The sequence below is a fragment of the Gastrolobium bilobum genome, unplaced genomic scaffold, assembly GCF_033153095.1.
Source record: "Gastrolobium bilobum isolate Gb01-03AN ecotype WA unplaced genomic scaffold, APGP_CSIRO_Gbil_v1 utg6129, whole genome shotgun sequence".
NCBI lineage: Eukaryota > Viridiplantae > Streptophyta > Magnoliopsida > Fabales > Fabaceae > Gastrolobium > Gastrolobium bilobum.
In genome coordinates this window covers 124,874-141,508 of record NW_026895895.1, presented here as the reverse complement: position 1 = coordinate 141,508, position 16,635 = coordinate 124,874, and the positions used below count along the sequence as shown (strand labels likewise).

The window sequence follows — 16,635 nt, the reverse complement described above, 5'->3', positions numbered from 1 at the left end:
AGTGTAATTTATAAAAAAAAATTGTAAACAAATCATTCCCCAAATGATAAAGGGCAAAGGATAAACCTTGATATAAGACTCTCCAACTTGCAAGAATATTGATGAAGATCAATTGTATACAACGTTACCCTTGCAATTTTATATTTGTGTTGACGAAACTAAGACGAATCCAAACATATAATATTACAATTTGAAAAATGAAATATAACGAAGTGTACCCAGTAAATACCTTTACCCAAGGTGTATTAGTAGTTAGTACCAACTATATGTACCTGTATGGCAATAATTTAACACAATACATTACAAAGCTGCACTATTGACATGGCCATAGAGATAAAACAAAATTAAACATGTTTTTCCATTCATTTAACCAAAATAAATCTTACAAATACAAGTAAAACTAGAGCATGATTAATGTGCCGCACTTTATAAGATACAAAGCTTTCATCCATTTATCAAAGAGTAATGCATATAAAAAAAAACTGCTTTTTTTCCCCATAGGAACCACCTCATTTAACACTAAGTTATAAACTACAACTACCAAAAAAATGGGGAGGCAGAAAAGAAAGTAAAAGAATACACATGATACAACAATTGCACAAATCCCAGGTACCGGTCTAAGATGAACCCAACCCCAACCCTCATTTTACAGTACAATCAGGATTTGCACAAATACAAGGATTGTTTTCAGTACTTTGAACAACAATCTTTTAGGTTTCTGTTATACAGTTTGTCAATGGAAAACAAAGTAACTTTATAGTGCCTTCAATTAGTAAGACTTATGTTGATCTATCCCACTTCATATTCTGTTGGTCAGAGCCTCAGCAACTACAAGAATTATGCACATGCAATGAAAGAATAATGACTCTAATTTTCAGTTCATTTCACCTGCACACCTGAACAACACAGGTATTAGCAATCTTATTTTCCCTATTTTCTAAATTTCCAATACTTACTAATAACAACAACTAATTAAGAATATGCCTGGTTACACATTTAACAGAAGATAAATGGAACAATATAATAGTCTCCATAAGAATGAATCTATATGAGAAAATGACAATGAAGTACGTTTAAATAGACTGGACCAAGAGTAAATTAAGAAGGAAAAAACTTCTTTTACAACTGAATAATCAAAATATTCAAAGCTAATTATCTGAAAATAACATACAACCATGACTAAAGTTAAGTAAAAGCCCCTTTTATGCCTTTCCCTATTAAAAATAAAAATAATGCATGGGAGAAATTTAAAGTCTAATGCAAACAAAAAGTGGCTAAACAGAATAATTGAGATTGATAAAGAGAAACCCTTCATCTCAATTTGATTATCAAATAATAGAAAACTCAACAACCAACATATAGAATCTTAAACACTGTCTTATACGGTGCCAAATAACAACCCTAAAATACAATTAAATTTTAAAAAACACAAAATTACGATATTGCCATTAGAAATAAGAATAAACCTAAAAAAACCCTAAAATAATGAACATGTGCAAGACGCACGCACGATTCTATACCAATTCTAGCAGTGTATACAACTGCTTAACAAAAATCCTTCAGAGAGCAATCAAGAAAGGGGAGATCAGAAAACTCATCATTTATACACCGTGACAGAGTTAGAGTCAAACACATTGAACGAGGTGCTAGTCTAGTACCCTAATCAGCACATACTATTAGAAGGCAAGCTAAATTATTTCACCATTTTCAAGCCAATAAATCAAATGGAAGTGTAGCAATTTGGAGAGAGATCTATTAAGTTATAACATTTAACAAGGTCATAAGATAGATGCAAAGGAAATACTCACACGGAAGTAATTTATACCCAACAGTTGCATCACAATCTCACAAGTTCCCAGTCTTCTTTTGACATATCATAAATTTCAACACAACCATCCTCAAACATGATCTGCAAACATAAATTTCATATTCATATTTGATCCCAATTCTAATCTAAATTATGAAAGTTCAACCAAAGAATCTCTTACTGAGTGTTTTTGAGAATATTTATCAAACCATTTAATAATCCCAAACCTGTAGCATTATAAGAACAAAAAAGATTAACATTCAACTCTAGGTGTTATATGAAATTAACATAGAAAAAATATAAATACAAATATAAATAGAAAAGAAAGAAAAGAAAACCACTCTCCGTTAAATCCAACTAGCGAGCGTGGGGGGGAGGAAATCCTTGTACGCAGCCTTACCTTTGCATAATTGCAAAGAGGCTGTTTCCTGGATTCAAACCCATGACCTTTCAGTCATGAAAGAACAGTTTTACTCCGATTTGCCCCCTTAAAGATAGAGTTATCACAATTAAAAAATATACAATTTTAATATACCTCACATTTCCATGTTGTTTTAACCTAATAACTTCACCAATGCAATTGTGTAAGCACTTTGATTGGTCAACAACACGAGAATTTCCTGAAAAATCAAGTACAGCATAAAAATGGATGATTTACAATATAGAAGATGAAACTAAAAGAGGAAATGAAATGATAGCAAATTTTAAAGCATGTTTTCAATCAGATGAAAAATCAAACATATAGCTAACAAAATGACGAAACAAACTTACCAATTTGCAAACCTCCATTCTGATAAACCTTGACAGACAAAAGACCAACAATTAGTCAACAAGACAGATCTTTATAATTTAATATAGATGTAGTACATAATAAACTCAATAAAAGTGATTATGCTGACGGATTGATTGTATGGAATGAGAATGAGAAAGAAAGTGAAAGAGCAAAATGTTTTGTAGCACCATAGTCGTTAGAATCTTATGATTCGAGATTCGAATCTGACAATTTTACACGATTCAGCAAGCCAATGATTCATATCATGTGATGAATTAGATATGACTTTCAATCGTGTGATATATGCATGAGTCGATACAATTCCTTATCATTGATACAAATTGCACAATTCAATGATTTTATTAATTTATTTTCTTTTTTACTTTCCCCTTACATCAATTCTCATAATAGAAATTGAAATTTAAGCTTAAATTGTTAAATGAGAAGGAACCAGCACAGCACTACTGAAAACACCTTATTTAATTATTCTATTTCTCTGTTTTCATAATTCTAAAACAGGGGATTCACCTATCACACTATGCATCCTATGTGGCTATTCTACCGCTCTTCTCATTTGTTCACTCAACATACACCATAATTGGTTATATGATTGCTCTACATTCATCCTTCCAAAACATAGGCTTGATGCAATCATTCTAGGTGACTCAGTTATGACATATGACTTGTAATTTTGTTTTGTGAGAGTTATGTTTAAATTGTTTTGTTGTCTTAATTTAAAATTATTACATTGAGCATTATACATCATTTATATGATATACTTTAAGCTATTTTTCATGGTTCTTTGAATCTTACGATTTGATATGACTCACGATTCAGGATTCAAAAATTAATTTGGTTATTCACAACTTTAATTGCGATTTAATAGCCTGGCGTAGCACCTTTAAAACAAGAATGTCCATTTCATCAAATAAAGGAATTCCCTCCAAAAAGGAATAGTGTATCTCCCAATGAATTCTCTTCGAATCATTCTAATTGTTATTTCCCCTTTTATATCTTTTCAAGCCACAAAGTTTCACCAAAATCTCAATTCAATCATGTTTGCTCCTTAATGTCCTAGAGTAAAGCTCTTCCCTCATCCACCCTATACTGCAAGCAACAAAAATTAGCCCTCACAACCAGAGGAACATTCATTATCTCAGGTGTCTTTGTAGGACAATCTATTGATCATCTAGAACTATCTTCAGGACAGTTTGCTACACATCATCACATCACTTATGGCATTTCAGGCTGTCTATTTTTTTATTTTCTCTCCCCCTTGTCAAAATTGGGTCAATATGATAAATTTCTATATTTGTTAAGAGATATAAAATCATCTATGGACCTTCACCCAATAACTCAGGCTAGGGATGGCAAAAACGAGCCAACCCGTCGGGTTGGCTTGTAACCCGCACAAAACGAGCCAGGTTGGGTTGGCAAAAATGAGCTGCCAACCCGAACCCGAACGAGCCAACCCGCGGGTTAAACGGGCTGGTTCGCGGGTTGCCTTTTTTTTTTAATTAAAAAAATAAAAAATGACAAGTAGAGGAGTCACGCAGACAGAAACACATTAACACATCACACAGACCCATCCTAACGACCCAGCCCTAGGTCCCCCACCCTGCCACCGTTCTCTCTTCCTTCTACCGACCCACCGACGGCGCCGATTTCCTTCCACCGTTCTCTCTTCCTTCCACCATCAGTTCCCTACTTCCACCGACCCACCGACGGCGCCGATTTTCCTTTCAGAATCGGAAAGGGTTTGCCACTTTATACAAGCTGGAGTTCGGGTCTTATAATTACTGATTAACTGGATCTGGAGCATTTGGTTCTGCTTTTCTCGTTCTTCACAAGTCTGATTGTTGGAGTTGAAGCCTATAAAATTTGATAGCTTTTAGCTTTCCAACTTCAATTATTTCCTCTTCTATGAACTGCTAAACCGTGCATCATGAAGGATTGGTGATTGATTATTTTTTTCCATTAAATAATGGACAACCCAACAAAGAAAGTTTCAATTTTTTTTTTAATTTTTTGTTTCTATTTTGAGATTTTCGTGTTTAATTGTTGGAATTGAAAACCCAGCAAATTCAATAGAGCTAGCTTGTCAACTTCAATTTTTATTACTTTTCATGATGTCATCTCTGGTAGGTATGTGTTGAAAAAGATTCGCTTGGCCAAGCAGACAGAGAAGTTCAAACGTACAGCACACCAAGAGGTTGGTGTAACAACCCGCGAGCCAAAAACTAGCCAACCCGCAAGCATTATTGCAAGTTTTTTTCGAGCCAACCCTAACCCGGCTCGGGTCGGGTTAGGTAGGGTTTTCAGGCTCGATTTTTTTTTCGAGCCAACCCTAACCCGACTCGATTTTTTCGGGCCAAATGCAGGTTGGGCCGGGTTGGCTCGTTTTGCCAACCCTAACTCAGGCTTTTAGGAGTTGGTCTTTGGAAATGCATTACAACCTATGACTAAGTCGTCAAGAAATCGATCATTGCTGCTCTCATTCTTCATACTTAAGTTAAATTTCTGCACAAGTTAGGCATGTGCAATGTCCGTGCTACAAGCCCAACGGAATCTTGCATGAAGGGACATGTTCGACATACAAAATCATTCATAGACCGGTAATTAATGGCTTGCGAAAATTACAAAAAGAATTCCTCATTAAAATATTCCAAATTTAGAATAATAAACACCCACATAGCTAAGTAAGTCAATTTGGTTACTCATTAAACATGATGCAAACATGAAAACCATTTGAAATTTTATTTTTCCTAAAATATGTATGTTTTTATCAAGAATTTCGCATTCATAATTGTTCCAAATAAATATATTCAACCTACGATCAGCTACATTTTCATTTTATGGCTGCGTCTATATTTACGGTAATTCATTTGAATTATACGGAGTATAAAATATATAACAATTTTTTTTTAGAAAAAGAATCAATTTCTAAAGCCAACACAGAACTGTTGAAGTGTTAATAGTTTTTTTACCCATTCCATTTTTCTCTTAATTTGGCATACCAAACATAGGAATAAAATGAAAATGTCACTCATTTCTTAACCATACAAACATGCCAAGCGAATGATTATTCCATTTCTTTCCCATTTCATCCCCAATGGGAATTAGTCCAGCAATCAAACAGACAGAATTGAAAAAGAGAATAACTGAATGCAAATGATCACAAAATTAAAGTGTAATATACTAGTTTCATCAAAGTCCACATGTCAATGTTAGAGGAATTCATAGAGAAGCAAATACTAAAAATAAAGGTAAATCCAGACATTCAGAAGTATAAGTTAATATAAAATAAAAGGATTACAGTATTCCATTGAACATTTAGGGTATGTTTGGGACAAAGGGCTTTAGATGGAAATGGAATGGAAGGCAAATTTTTCGTATTCTACAATTTAAGAACTTTTTCAAATAAAAGGAATAAAATGATTGATTATCACGAAACCTTCCAATCATCCCTTATTCATTTTTATAAACAACCTAAAACCCCAAGCACCTCCTGTTGGATATTGAAATGGCCAGACTGTTGAAATCAATCCTTGCCCTTACTATTTAATCACAACATTTAGGGGGCTTGCCCGGTTGTCAAACCAGGCAACCTTATCATTGTGCCAAGCTTAGCCTCTTAAAAGTATAAGTCTACAGATTTATTCATTTGATAGGTTACAACTTACAAACAGGAATGGATCCTCTCATGAGTTATTTAACATAACCATGTCATGGCGGATACTAACCATTAATAAACAAATCAATGGTGATGAGAGATGAAAGAGAAAAATATTACAATAGGGAATAACAAAATCATTTTCATTGATCTGTTCATGAATGGTTAGGATCCTCTCACATGATATGGTAATTTTAAATAACACATAAAATTATCTACTCCCATTACGAACATAATTTGGTTTGTATTAAGCAATTCATAACCAATTATCCGAGTTCAAAATCCTTTGACAAATGTTTCAAACATTTTGTAATGAGTTTCACCCATTAAGACCAACTCTTTAGATTGAAAAAAAAATTGAAAATAAGTTCCACTTTGGCGCCTGATTTTAAGCATCATTTTTTACAACTTGACCTCGGAATAAACACTGTTGAAAACACAGTAAGAACTAACCACAACAAGTGCGGTTATTCTACTGTAAAGAGTGTGCTATTATGTTTATATTCCTCTAACCTCACATCTTTTTAGCGAAATAACCACTATCTACAGGAGGTTGTTCTTCTGCGAAATAGTTAATTTTGAATGTACATACAACACCAAAATGGAATATGGTGCCTAATATGGAACCTGCTAATAGTTCTCCCAAAAAATAAAAAAAGGGAATTGATATGCATCCAGAAGCAAGTACACCTGAAAAGATAAAATATGGATACAACGGAAAAATTGGTGTAAAGAACCCATTCAACCCAAAAGCTTAAGCTATAAGGTGAGGGCACGCCCCCTCACAAGAGAGTCCATTAGGCTTAAAAGGTGGATGATGCATCAGGTCGAGCCTACCTGTGCTAAGAAATTCCACAAGAGAAAGTGGGGGCGGTGAAGATCGAACTCAAGACACGAGGCTCTGATAATATGTAAAGAACCAATTCAACCTAAAAGCTTAAACTTTAAGGTGAGGGCCTCTTTAATAGTTTATATTATACTCTAACAATCGGTATATCAGAGCTTCTTGGGTTGTATGATTCTAGAAAAGTGGTATCCTACCAACCAATTGACTATCCCTCAAAAAGTATTTCACAAATCAAAGGCAATACAAGCAAAGCTAGTTACCACTGATTATTAAAATTCGCAACTTACTAGAGTAATCTAAACTGATATATTTACACCCTACAACAGTCTGATTAAGTTAAAATATTACAAAATTATAGACATTGAAAATGGAATTTTAGTTTAGAGCAGAAAAGGCTTTTTCTTTTGTCTTCACTAATCAATGTATTTGTTAAGAACCTTGAAGTCACCACCCCAAAAGCTAGCTCAAAGGGTGGAAGTGCTCAAGGCCTTATAAACTCCACATTAATTGCACATACAACCAATGTGGGACTATCTATCTCAACACGCCCCCTCACACGAGAGCCCTTTGGGCTTGAAGGGTGAACAATGCAACAGGCCCAGCCTACCTGTGCTAAGAAACACCACAAGAGAAAGTGGGGGGCGGCGAGACTCTGATACCATGTTAAGAACCTTGAGGTCACCACCCCAAAAGCTAGCTCAAAGGTTGGGAGTGCCCAAGGCCTTATAAACTCCACATTAGTTGCACATACAACCAATGTGGGACTATCTATCTCAACAGTATTTACAATCCTCAATTATACTCAAAAACCATTCAGCAAATACATGAGGATAGTGACACCTCCATTGCTAAAGTCCAAAAAAATCATGATGAAAAAATAAGTTAATGAAAACACAAAGTAGATGCATTTCATAATCACAAATCTAATGAAAATTTGACTAAGTATAAATGTATTTATTAACCAATTCAAAAGCATAAGCTCACAGCAAAGTTTTGAAATACTGGAAAGACACCGAAATTCAGTTTGGTTTAGTACTTTGATATTTTTGAACAGTCCATAGAGAATTCGAGTCATATATCTACTCTGGATATAATTGCTATTTAAGAGAAGATGAAGCCACCTGATATGCAACTAATTTTAACGCAGCATCTGAAGACTTAGGCTTGGTAGGTCGCACACCCAGCTTACGCCTACACTCGACAGCACCACAGTGGCAATCTTGATCTGCACCAAATTGAACAAACCTGCTATATAGTTAGAAACTCAGAATACACCATAACTGTCATTACTAGCATCATTTTGGAGACACCAAAGACCCCAAAACTTTCCAGAGGCATATCTATTAATATAGAAGATATAGTTCAATTATAAGGGTGTAATAAAAGAAATAGGCAAGTGAAGTGCTCATACTGGTAATCATAAGTCAGATGCTCGCCCTTTTGTATGTCACGAGTTGCAAATATGCCAATTCTGGTTTCACCATCAATTATCCTTAAGATGGGGAAAAAAAGAAAAAGGCACTTGTTAGTCGAAGTGCCTACCTACTCTATCAAATAATGTTGGATAAAATAACAAATATCACTCCAAGATCATATGAATAAAACAATTAGTAGTCAACCATTTCTGCATCTCAGTATTGGGGCAGCAACTATGATTGATATATCTTGATTTGTTTCCCTTATATGTAGCATCTATCACCATATCTCGATTGATTTCACATAAGTAAAAGTTAGTTTCCCCACGACGTTTCATATCCCAAAGCCTATCTTCACATGTTTGGTCATTGATGACTATAGAAAGAGCGAACATTCATAAGTAGGTTTTAAAAGAATAAAAAAAAAAAAGAACAAAAAAAAGCTCATTTTATAGATGTAGATAGGAAAAACAATTATCTCACCTTCTCCAACATATTCAATAACAAATTCCCCAAGCTTGATATCTTCATCCGCCACAATTCCAGAACCACATTTCTCAGTCTACAAGAAATACATTAAAACTCAGTATGTTAAGTGTAGATATTACGAGAGAAATGCAAGTGATTATATGATTTCAAAAAACCTAGATAGAATATCAGCATAGATCTGTATATGTGTACAAAAATAAGGTCTGGGAATTGGGATGATAGAGAAGTGCTGCTGATAATGGGGAGGAAAATCAGGAAAGTGGATTCAGAAAGGAATATAATAATCAATTTTATTGAATTTACCTTTATATCCATATAGTTTTTAGAATAAACCCTTAATTTGGTCCTCCAAAGATCGGAGTGTTGCCACATTAGTACTCCAAGATTTTTATCACCAAATTAGTCCTTCAAAGATTAAAGTGTCATTCATTGTATTAGTTTTCCAAAAACAAATTCACCAAATTAGTCCCTCATAGGTACAAAATTGTCACCAAATTTGTCCTTTTATGTCACCACTTTAGTCTTCCATTGGTGATGATTATGTATATTTACTAATTTGGTGAAAAATTCTTTGCATGACTAAGATGGTGATACTTTAATCTTTGAGGAACTAATTTAATGACAACAATCTTTGAAGGACTAATGTGACGACACCTTAATCTTTGAAAGACCAAATTGAGAGTTTACTCCAGTTTCAATGAGTTAGTTTAACAAAAATGAATAGAATAAGGATAAAGGAACTTTCAGGACAAAAAGAAGGCAGGTACCTCCTGTAATAGTAAAGATATGCATTGCAATATGAACACAAATTTAAGATGGAGCACATGAAGAGTACCCAAATTGGATGACCATGCCCAATACAGTGTACAAGCAAAACCAAGCTAACATTTCAAATGTCTCTAAATAGAATCCTTATTTTGGAAGAGAAAATACTGAAAGAAACTTATATTATAAAAAAAACCCAATTATACCTTAACCAATTTCATCTTTTTCGCTGGACGATGCTGAAATGGTTTGTTAAGACAGGAGCTCCCACATTTACAGCCTGAAGAACAGCTAGACAGAAGCATCCTATAGGGAATGTCAACATAATGAATGAATAATAGGACTGCAGATTTATGTAGATATATTTGCATCGGTAATATACCGTAAAAAAGCGGAGCCTTTGTGTGCTAAATAAAACAAACAAAATCTATACTAGATGCAGCAGCAAATTCTAGAAAAAATAACTTTTCATTTTAAACATAATAGCACTGCACCAGGGCTAATCACCAGTATGATAGCCCAAGGAAATAGCTCTTTCAGCCAGGGAACAAGTTTTCATAGTATATTTTTAAATTTATGGAACCAAATCAATCAAAGCCACACCACCCTATTTTTTTCTGTTTTTGGGGGCTTTAAAGAATGTGACATGATTTCTATGCCATACTCAGCTTGAGAAAAATTCTTGCTCAGGGTTCAGGTCAGTCAACAATGAGAATAATAACAATGTCAATAATAATGATAATGATGAATTGTATCTGATATTATTCTAATATCAGAATTAGCATATGCTTAAGCAATCCCAACTTAATCCACTTCTATATAGCCCATATGCTTAAGCAATCCCAACTTAATCCACTTCTATATAGCCCACACAGACACAAAAAGTAATATATTTCTGAATTAGCATATGCTTAAGCAATCCCAACTTAATACACTACTATATAGCCCATTGAAACACAAACACTCACACAGATTCACAGACACAAAAAGTAATATATTTCTGAAAAATGGTGATTTTGGATGGTTGCCTGCTGATGATAAAATTTATAACCAAAGTAAATGAAGATAGATTCAGGAACATTACTAACAATGGAGTAGGCATGTACTAGAAATGAGCATAAACACATGAAAAAATGCCATAAGGTACACGCATATGGAATACTTACCCACAGTGGCAATCTCTACCACATACGCTAGTAGATCCAGTTGAAGGAGTACAGGAACAGAAAATGCCATCATCATCAAACCGTCTCTTGACCTTCTTAGTGACATATATATCTAAAATTCATAAGAATCAACAAAAGAAGATTATCTAAAACTACAGGACAGCTAAAAAGACACACCAAGCATAACAGGATCAAATACTTCAGAAGAACAAGGAAATTACAAACTGAAGATTGCAGATTTGTTGGGTCAACATACATAAAGACAGTCATAAAGAAAAGGCTACACTGCACTACATGAGATATACAGTTATTGTTAACATTACTGAACAACATGTATAAAGGATACTGCGTTTTATATAGGTGTACGTTGGCTTTGACTTCGACTTATTAAACCAATCTGGAAGTTCAAAGTCAACAGGTTCCCCAAGCTCCATGACCAACTTGTTGAATACAGATCCAAAACGATCCTGCTCAGAATTCTGTCCAACAGAAAAGGCAAGGAATTCACTCAACAGCCCAAACGCAATTTAAAAAGAGGAATTCTCATTGAATAGGATTCTCATAAGCATGATAGAAAAAGACTACTATAACATATTTTCAAAAAAGTTAAATTTATTAGGAAACCCTATCAAAACAAAAATATATTGTTTAATTAAAAAGGTCATCTTTAAAAGAAACTTAACAAGATATAAACAGCAAGATGAAAGAGATTGAAGTAGTAGCTACTTTGTATATTAACTTCAGTTGAAAACAGTTGCCACAAGAGTACAATGCTTAATTATATTTATATAGGGCAAGCCCCGTTGCACAAGGCTACCCCCAACTTTGCGAGGATATGGGTGAGGGTGATTGTACACAGTCATGCCCTTGTATTTCTACAAAGAGAATATTTCCCAAACTCAAACCTGTGACCTTTCAATCACAAAAGAGCAACTTTACCACTCCTTCAAGGGTCACAACCCGGTGCTGTAATTCTGGAAAAAAAAAAATTAATTCCCATGTGTCACAGACTAAGATCAAGTTCTTAAAGAGACAGAAAAGGGTTCATAAATTTCAATAGTGACCTAATTTAAATTCAAAAGAAAAGGAGAAGCCTAAAAAAATGTTTTACTCTTTTACCAATAGTTGACTTTACAGATAATAAATATGCATACGGGAATTAATAGTAAATTCTTCCAAACTAACTTCTTCCAAACTAACTTCTCAGCACTTTGCCAGGGGAATAGTATAATTCAAATAAACTCTCTCAAATAAATCCAAATATGACAGATTGCATTGCATGATTTTAAAGAATTACAGAAAAGGACTAATCAAATGTATTACAACACCAAACAACCTTTTTCATGGCAGGCATGGAATCTGATAGAGTACTGGATATTCCTATGTGATCAGCATGGTTCTCAGTTTCTCAAAAGAGGCTCAAACAAAAAACTGGATATTGAAAATCAATCCCACAAAACTGATATACAAGACTTACTTGATTTCTTCAAAGGCATATTTTGCCTGCAACATGAAAAACAATTTGTCAGCTTTATGTAAAGTAATTAAAGGCATCAAAATTTATCTTTATGTTGAGGTTTAAATAAAAAATATGCATAAACGGATTTTTCTTACACATGTTCATGCGACGGCAGACGATAATATGACTGTGAGCAGAAGAAAGATGTTTCAAAACTTGTTCCTTCTTCTAGACTGTCAAACAAGTCAGAATAAAGAAACTGAAGAGGACAATCCAAAATGGATGGTTCAATAACAAATATGAAAATAAAATTTAATAAACATATAAAACCAATATACATATACAAACATCTAAAACAGATTCCTAACAATCCCATACAGTCCTACACCCAGCACCAACTTTTTTTTATTGAGAGCCATAATGTTTTATTTCGTCTCTCATCTTTAATCTATCAAAGGGAACTCTTGGTGTCACAAGAAATAATTTAAAATGACAGTAAATTGTTAAACTGGTCTCAAGTCTCAGCCATCCCATCTCATTTCTCTGGAAGTATTTATAACTGGTGATAACCACTCTTTATCTGTTACTCGATTTTAAAATCTTGAATGTAGAAGCAGTTGCCACTCTCACCATGGCATTTGACAATTCATACTCTTAAAAAACCAATTGCTTCAATATACACCATTATTCCCACACACAAAAATAAAACAAACAATGTTTGTCTCACTTTAAAGTTCAATTCTTTCACCTTCTGTTGGCATGGAAGGAAAAGAAAATGGAAGAGGAAACAAAGTTCAGAAATTTTAAAAATGAGATCAACTAATATGAAATCCTACATACATAACATGAAAATTCTACATTTCCGTTCACCCAAACAAGAGATGATTTATCAAAGAAAAAATAAAATAAAATTAACTAAACAATTGAAAAATTCAAACTTTTCGTTTCCCCCGTTTTCATTCCCTGGACAGAAACACAACACAGTGCGAGATAACCACTGAAGGGACTAGAATTATATATTAAAACAGAAAAGAAAGAAAGAAAGATGGTCACGCACACTCACACACAGCATTAGTAAAAATTCAATTTTGACGAAAACCCACGAAAGATTGTCGTAAATGGTAGAGGGAACAGTAAAGAAACTTGAAAATCACAAAAGGGTTGGAATGGAATCAGCAAGAATCCAAAAGGGAATTGTAGAATCAGAACAAGTACACTGAAACACAAGGGCAAAATGGGAATATACAAAATCCAAAGAGAGAGAACCTGGAATGGTGTTAGAGAAGAAGTGAAAGTGAGTATCTGGAAATGAAATGGACTTGGTTTTTGTACGTAATTATATCAACCAACTCAAACTGACTTGTTGATTCGCTATGATGCCTTCAAAGTACAAACCTCAAACACCATCACACAAAAAAAAAATAGGGTTTTTTTTTTTTTCAACCCCTAAATACAACTTTGGAAGAGTAAATTGAATTGAACGGTTAGAAATTTTAAAATAAAATAAAATAAAAAGATTGTTAGGTGTCATAGAAGGAAAATAATAAAAGGAATTTAATTAAATGTTTTTGTTTATAAGGAAATGACAGATAATTTAATATTCTTCTGCTTTTTTAATTTCAAAATCTTTCTCTTTCTGGTAACTGTAATTCCTAATCTGCAAACGGGGTACCAAAAAGTCTTCCCCACCATTTATTTATGGGTTTGATGATTGTTATTTTAAATAACATAACTTATGTCATTTTAAGAGAGAGATTGACACAAGAAATAAAAATCATGAGGAGAAAATGGATGATTTTTTTTAATTTAAATTTTAAATAAGTTTTTTTATTTTGTGTCTATCTCTCACTTAAAATGACATAACTTTATATCATTTAAACTGACAAATATTTTTCCCTTAATTTAAAGGGAAATTATATTTTTCTGTAATAGAAAAATTGATCTCTTATGCAATAGATACATTTTTTTCAAGTGAGTCCTAGTAGTTAATAAATTAAAAAGAAAAAACCATTAACACGATTTCCCATGGATGTGCATGAAAATTTGATATCTTCTACTGCCGAAGAAAAGACAGCCTCTTTATTTATTGAGTAAATATCATTTTTAGTCCTTAACAAAATAATATGATCCTCATTTTAGTTCCTTACAAAAATAAATTAGTCAGTTAGTCCCTAACAAATTTAAAGTGAACCTATTTAGTTGAAATTGCGGTCTCTCACAAATTCAAAAAAGACTCATATTAGTCCCTCAAAAGGACTAAAATGGGTTCACCTTGAATTTGTTGGGGACTAACTGACTAATTTAATTTTGTAAGAGACTAAAGTGTAAACCGTGTTTTTTGTTAGGGATCAAAAAGGGTCTTTACTCTTATTTATTTATTTAAATCTGGTTTCGTGTTTTTTTTTTTTTATATATACTTGAATCTGTAATTTGATTTTATTGTAACTAAAAATGATATTTTATCTTTAAGATTTTTTTTTTTGGAGTTGTTTTTTATGCCGTTTTTGGTCAAATTTCATTTCATTTTTTTTCAAAAGAAAAAACCGTTTTGAGCATCTTAGAAAAAACCAACCAACCACGTCAGTTTGAGTTGGTTAATAACGCTGCCAGTTACCCAAAATCCAAATCCTAATATACATTCCTAATTCATTTCATCCCCCATTCTCAATATGTACTCTAACAACATTCTCAAACATTTGTTTCCTGATTCTTTTTCATTATTGCTGCTTGATAATATGTATAAAGTTAATTGTTAAGTACGTAATATTTAAATTGGCTGATGGTGTAGTTATTTGTTCCTTTTGGTGATGCTTGTTGGGTAGTGGTTCTCTTAAATGCTCTACTGAGAATATAATGTGGGATGCCAATATTTTTAAACAGAAAAATATTTTTGCAATTACTGCAGATAAGTTATCTGTATTTACTCTCAAAAACGATGTCGTTTTAAGATTAAAATATTAAAAAATTATAATTATAAAGACTATAATAATCCTGAAATAAATTAAAATTACAAAAACACTATGATTTCCGCCCCAAAACGACGTCGTATTGGGCTTACTGCAGATAATTTATATGCAGTAACTGCAGAAAAAATGAACCCATTTTTCAAAGACAATAACGTTAAAGTGAATGAGTATTTGGATAGTGGTTCCATTGACTACTCTTCTGACATATAATGGGGGATACTGCATTTATAAAGACAATAACGCTCAAGTCAATGATAATTGGATACTGGTTCTGTTGACTACTCTTCTGACAATATAACGGGGGATGCCGCATTTATAAAGGCAATAACGCTTAAGTCAATGAGTAATTGGATAGTGATTTTGTTGACTATTCTTCTAACAATATAACAGGGGATGTCGCATTTATAAAGACAATAACGTTCAAGTCAATCAGTAATTGGATAGTGGTTCTGTTGAATGCTCTTCTGACAATACAATAGGGAATGCAATGCAATATTTATAAAGACGGTAACATTCAAGTCAATGAGTAATTGAGATCAGTGTTATGAAAACCGGATCAGGCTAAACTCCCAACTGGTCTGATCCATGGGAATAAGATTCAAACCTAGAACCTAAGGATTGAAATTCACAACCCTTACCACTAGACAAACTCTATCTAACGGTTATGGTGCTTCTAATTTAATATTTGTTAATACTATTATATATATTTAACTCAAACGATTCAATCAGAGATCCACTAGTTGAATCAATGACTCATTAATCCAGTACTCTAATTGAGTGAATGATCGATCCAAGTTTAAAAACATCAATTGAGACATAGTACATAATATAAAAAAAATTATACTTGATAGTTGTGAACCTATAGTTATAAGAGTGGGGGAATCTTAAGTTGCTTAAGATTCTTGAGAGGATCTTGGAGATAAGTGAGGATCCTATAAATAATTGCAGGCGATTACACCTCTAGATTGTATCTTGGATCCAATATTCTAACCCATAACAATTGCCTTTAGCTCGATACTATGCTTTGTTGGAGTGCCGAATTACAAGGGATCATTAACCCCAATTGGGTCTAGATCATTAACCCCAATGTGTCTTCAAGACTTAACGTTGGAGACTTCGATATCTTGGCTTAATATTTTTAAATATTCTAGATTTACTTCTCTCGGTTTGGTAATCACGTCTAATGTTTGCCCTTCTTCAGGGAGTACATTTGGAGTTTTGAAGTTTCGTTTCCTAACCAAGTTACAATGGGTATCACGATCGATGTTGTTATTGA

At 33.4% G+C, this 16,635-nt stretch overlaps 1 protein-coding gene across 4 annotated transcripts; it reads right to left on the bottom strand.

Annotated features, from left to right (window-relative positions):
- Positions 1–411: 411 nt before the first annotated feature.
- On the bottom strand, positions 412–13,808 carry LOC133296675 (histone-lysine N-methyltransferase ASHH3-like). 4 transcript variants are annotated; one of them, XM_061495718.1, is made up of 17 exons: positions 13,660–13,808; positions 12,549–12,626; positions 12,412–12,437; positions 12,271–12,314; positions 11,874–11,908; positions 11,281–11,413; positions 10,935–11,046; positions 9,975–10,074; positions 8,998–9,076; positions 8,719–8,890; positions 8,511–8,591; positions 8,221–8,344; positions 2,579–2,606; positions 2,343–2,427; positions 1,989–2,034; positions 1,809–1,909; positions 412–896 (listed from the first exon to the last, which is right to left on the bottom strand). In XM_061495718.1, exons 6-16 carry the CDS (start codon positions 11,366–11,368, stop codon positions 1,838–1,840), a joined length of 987 nt encoding a protein of 328 aa, XP_061351702.1. In that variant the 5' UTR covers positions 11,369–11,413; positions 11,874–11,908; positions 12,271–12,314; positions 12,412–12,437; positions 12,549–12,626; positions 13,660–13,808; the 3' UTR covers positions 412–896; positions 1,809–1,837. The 4 variants fall into 4 exon arrangements, with proteins under 4 accessions (XP_061351702.1, XP_061351700.1, XP_061351701.1 ...); XM_061495716.1 differs by lacking the exon at positions 11,874–11,908; XM_061495717.1 differs by lacking the exon at positions 11,874–11,908 and having other exon boundaries at positions 412–888.
- Positions 13,809–16,635: the final 2,827 nt, after the last annotated feature.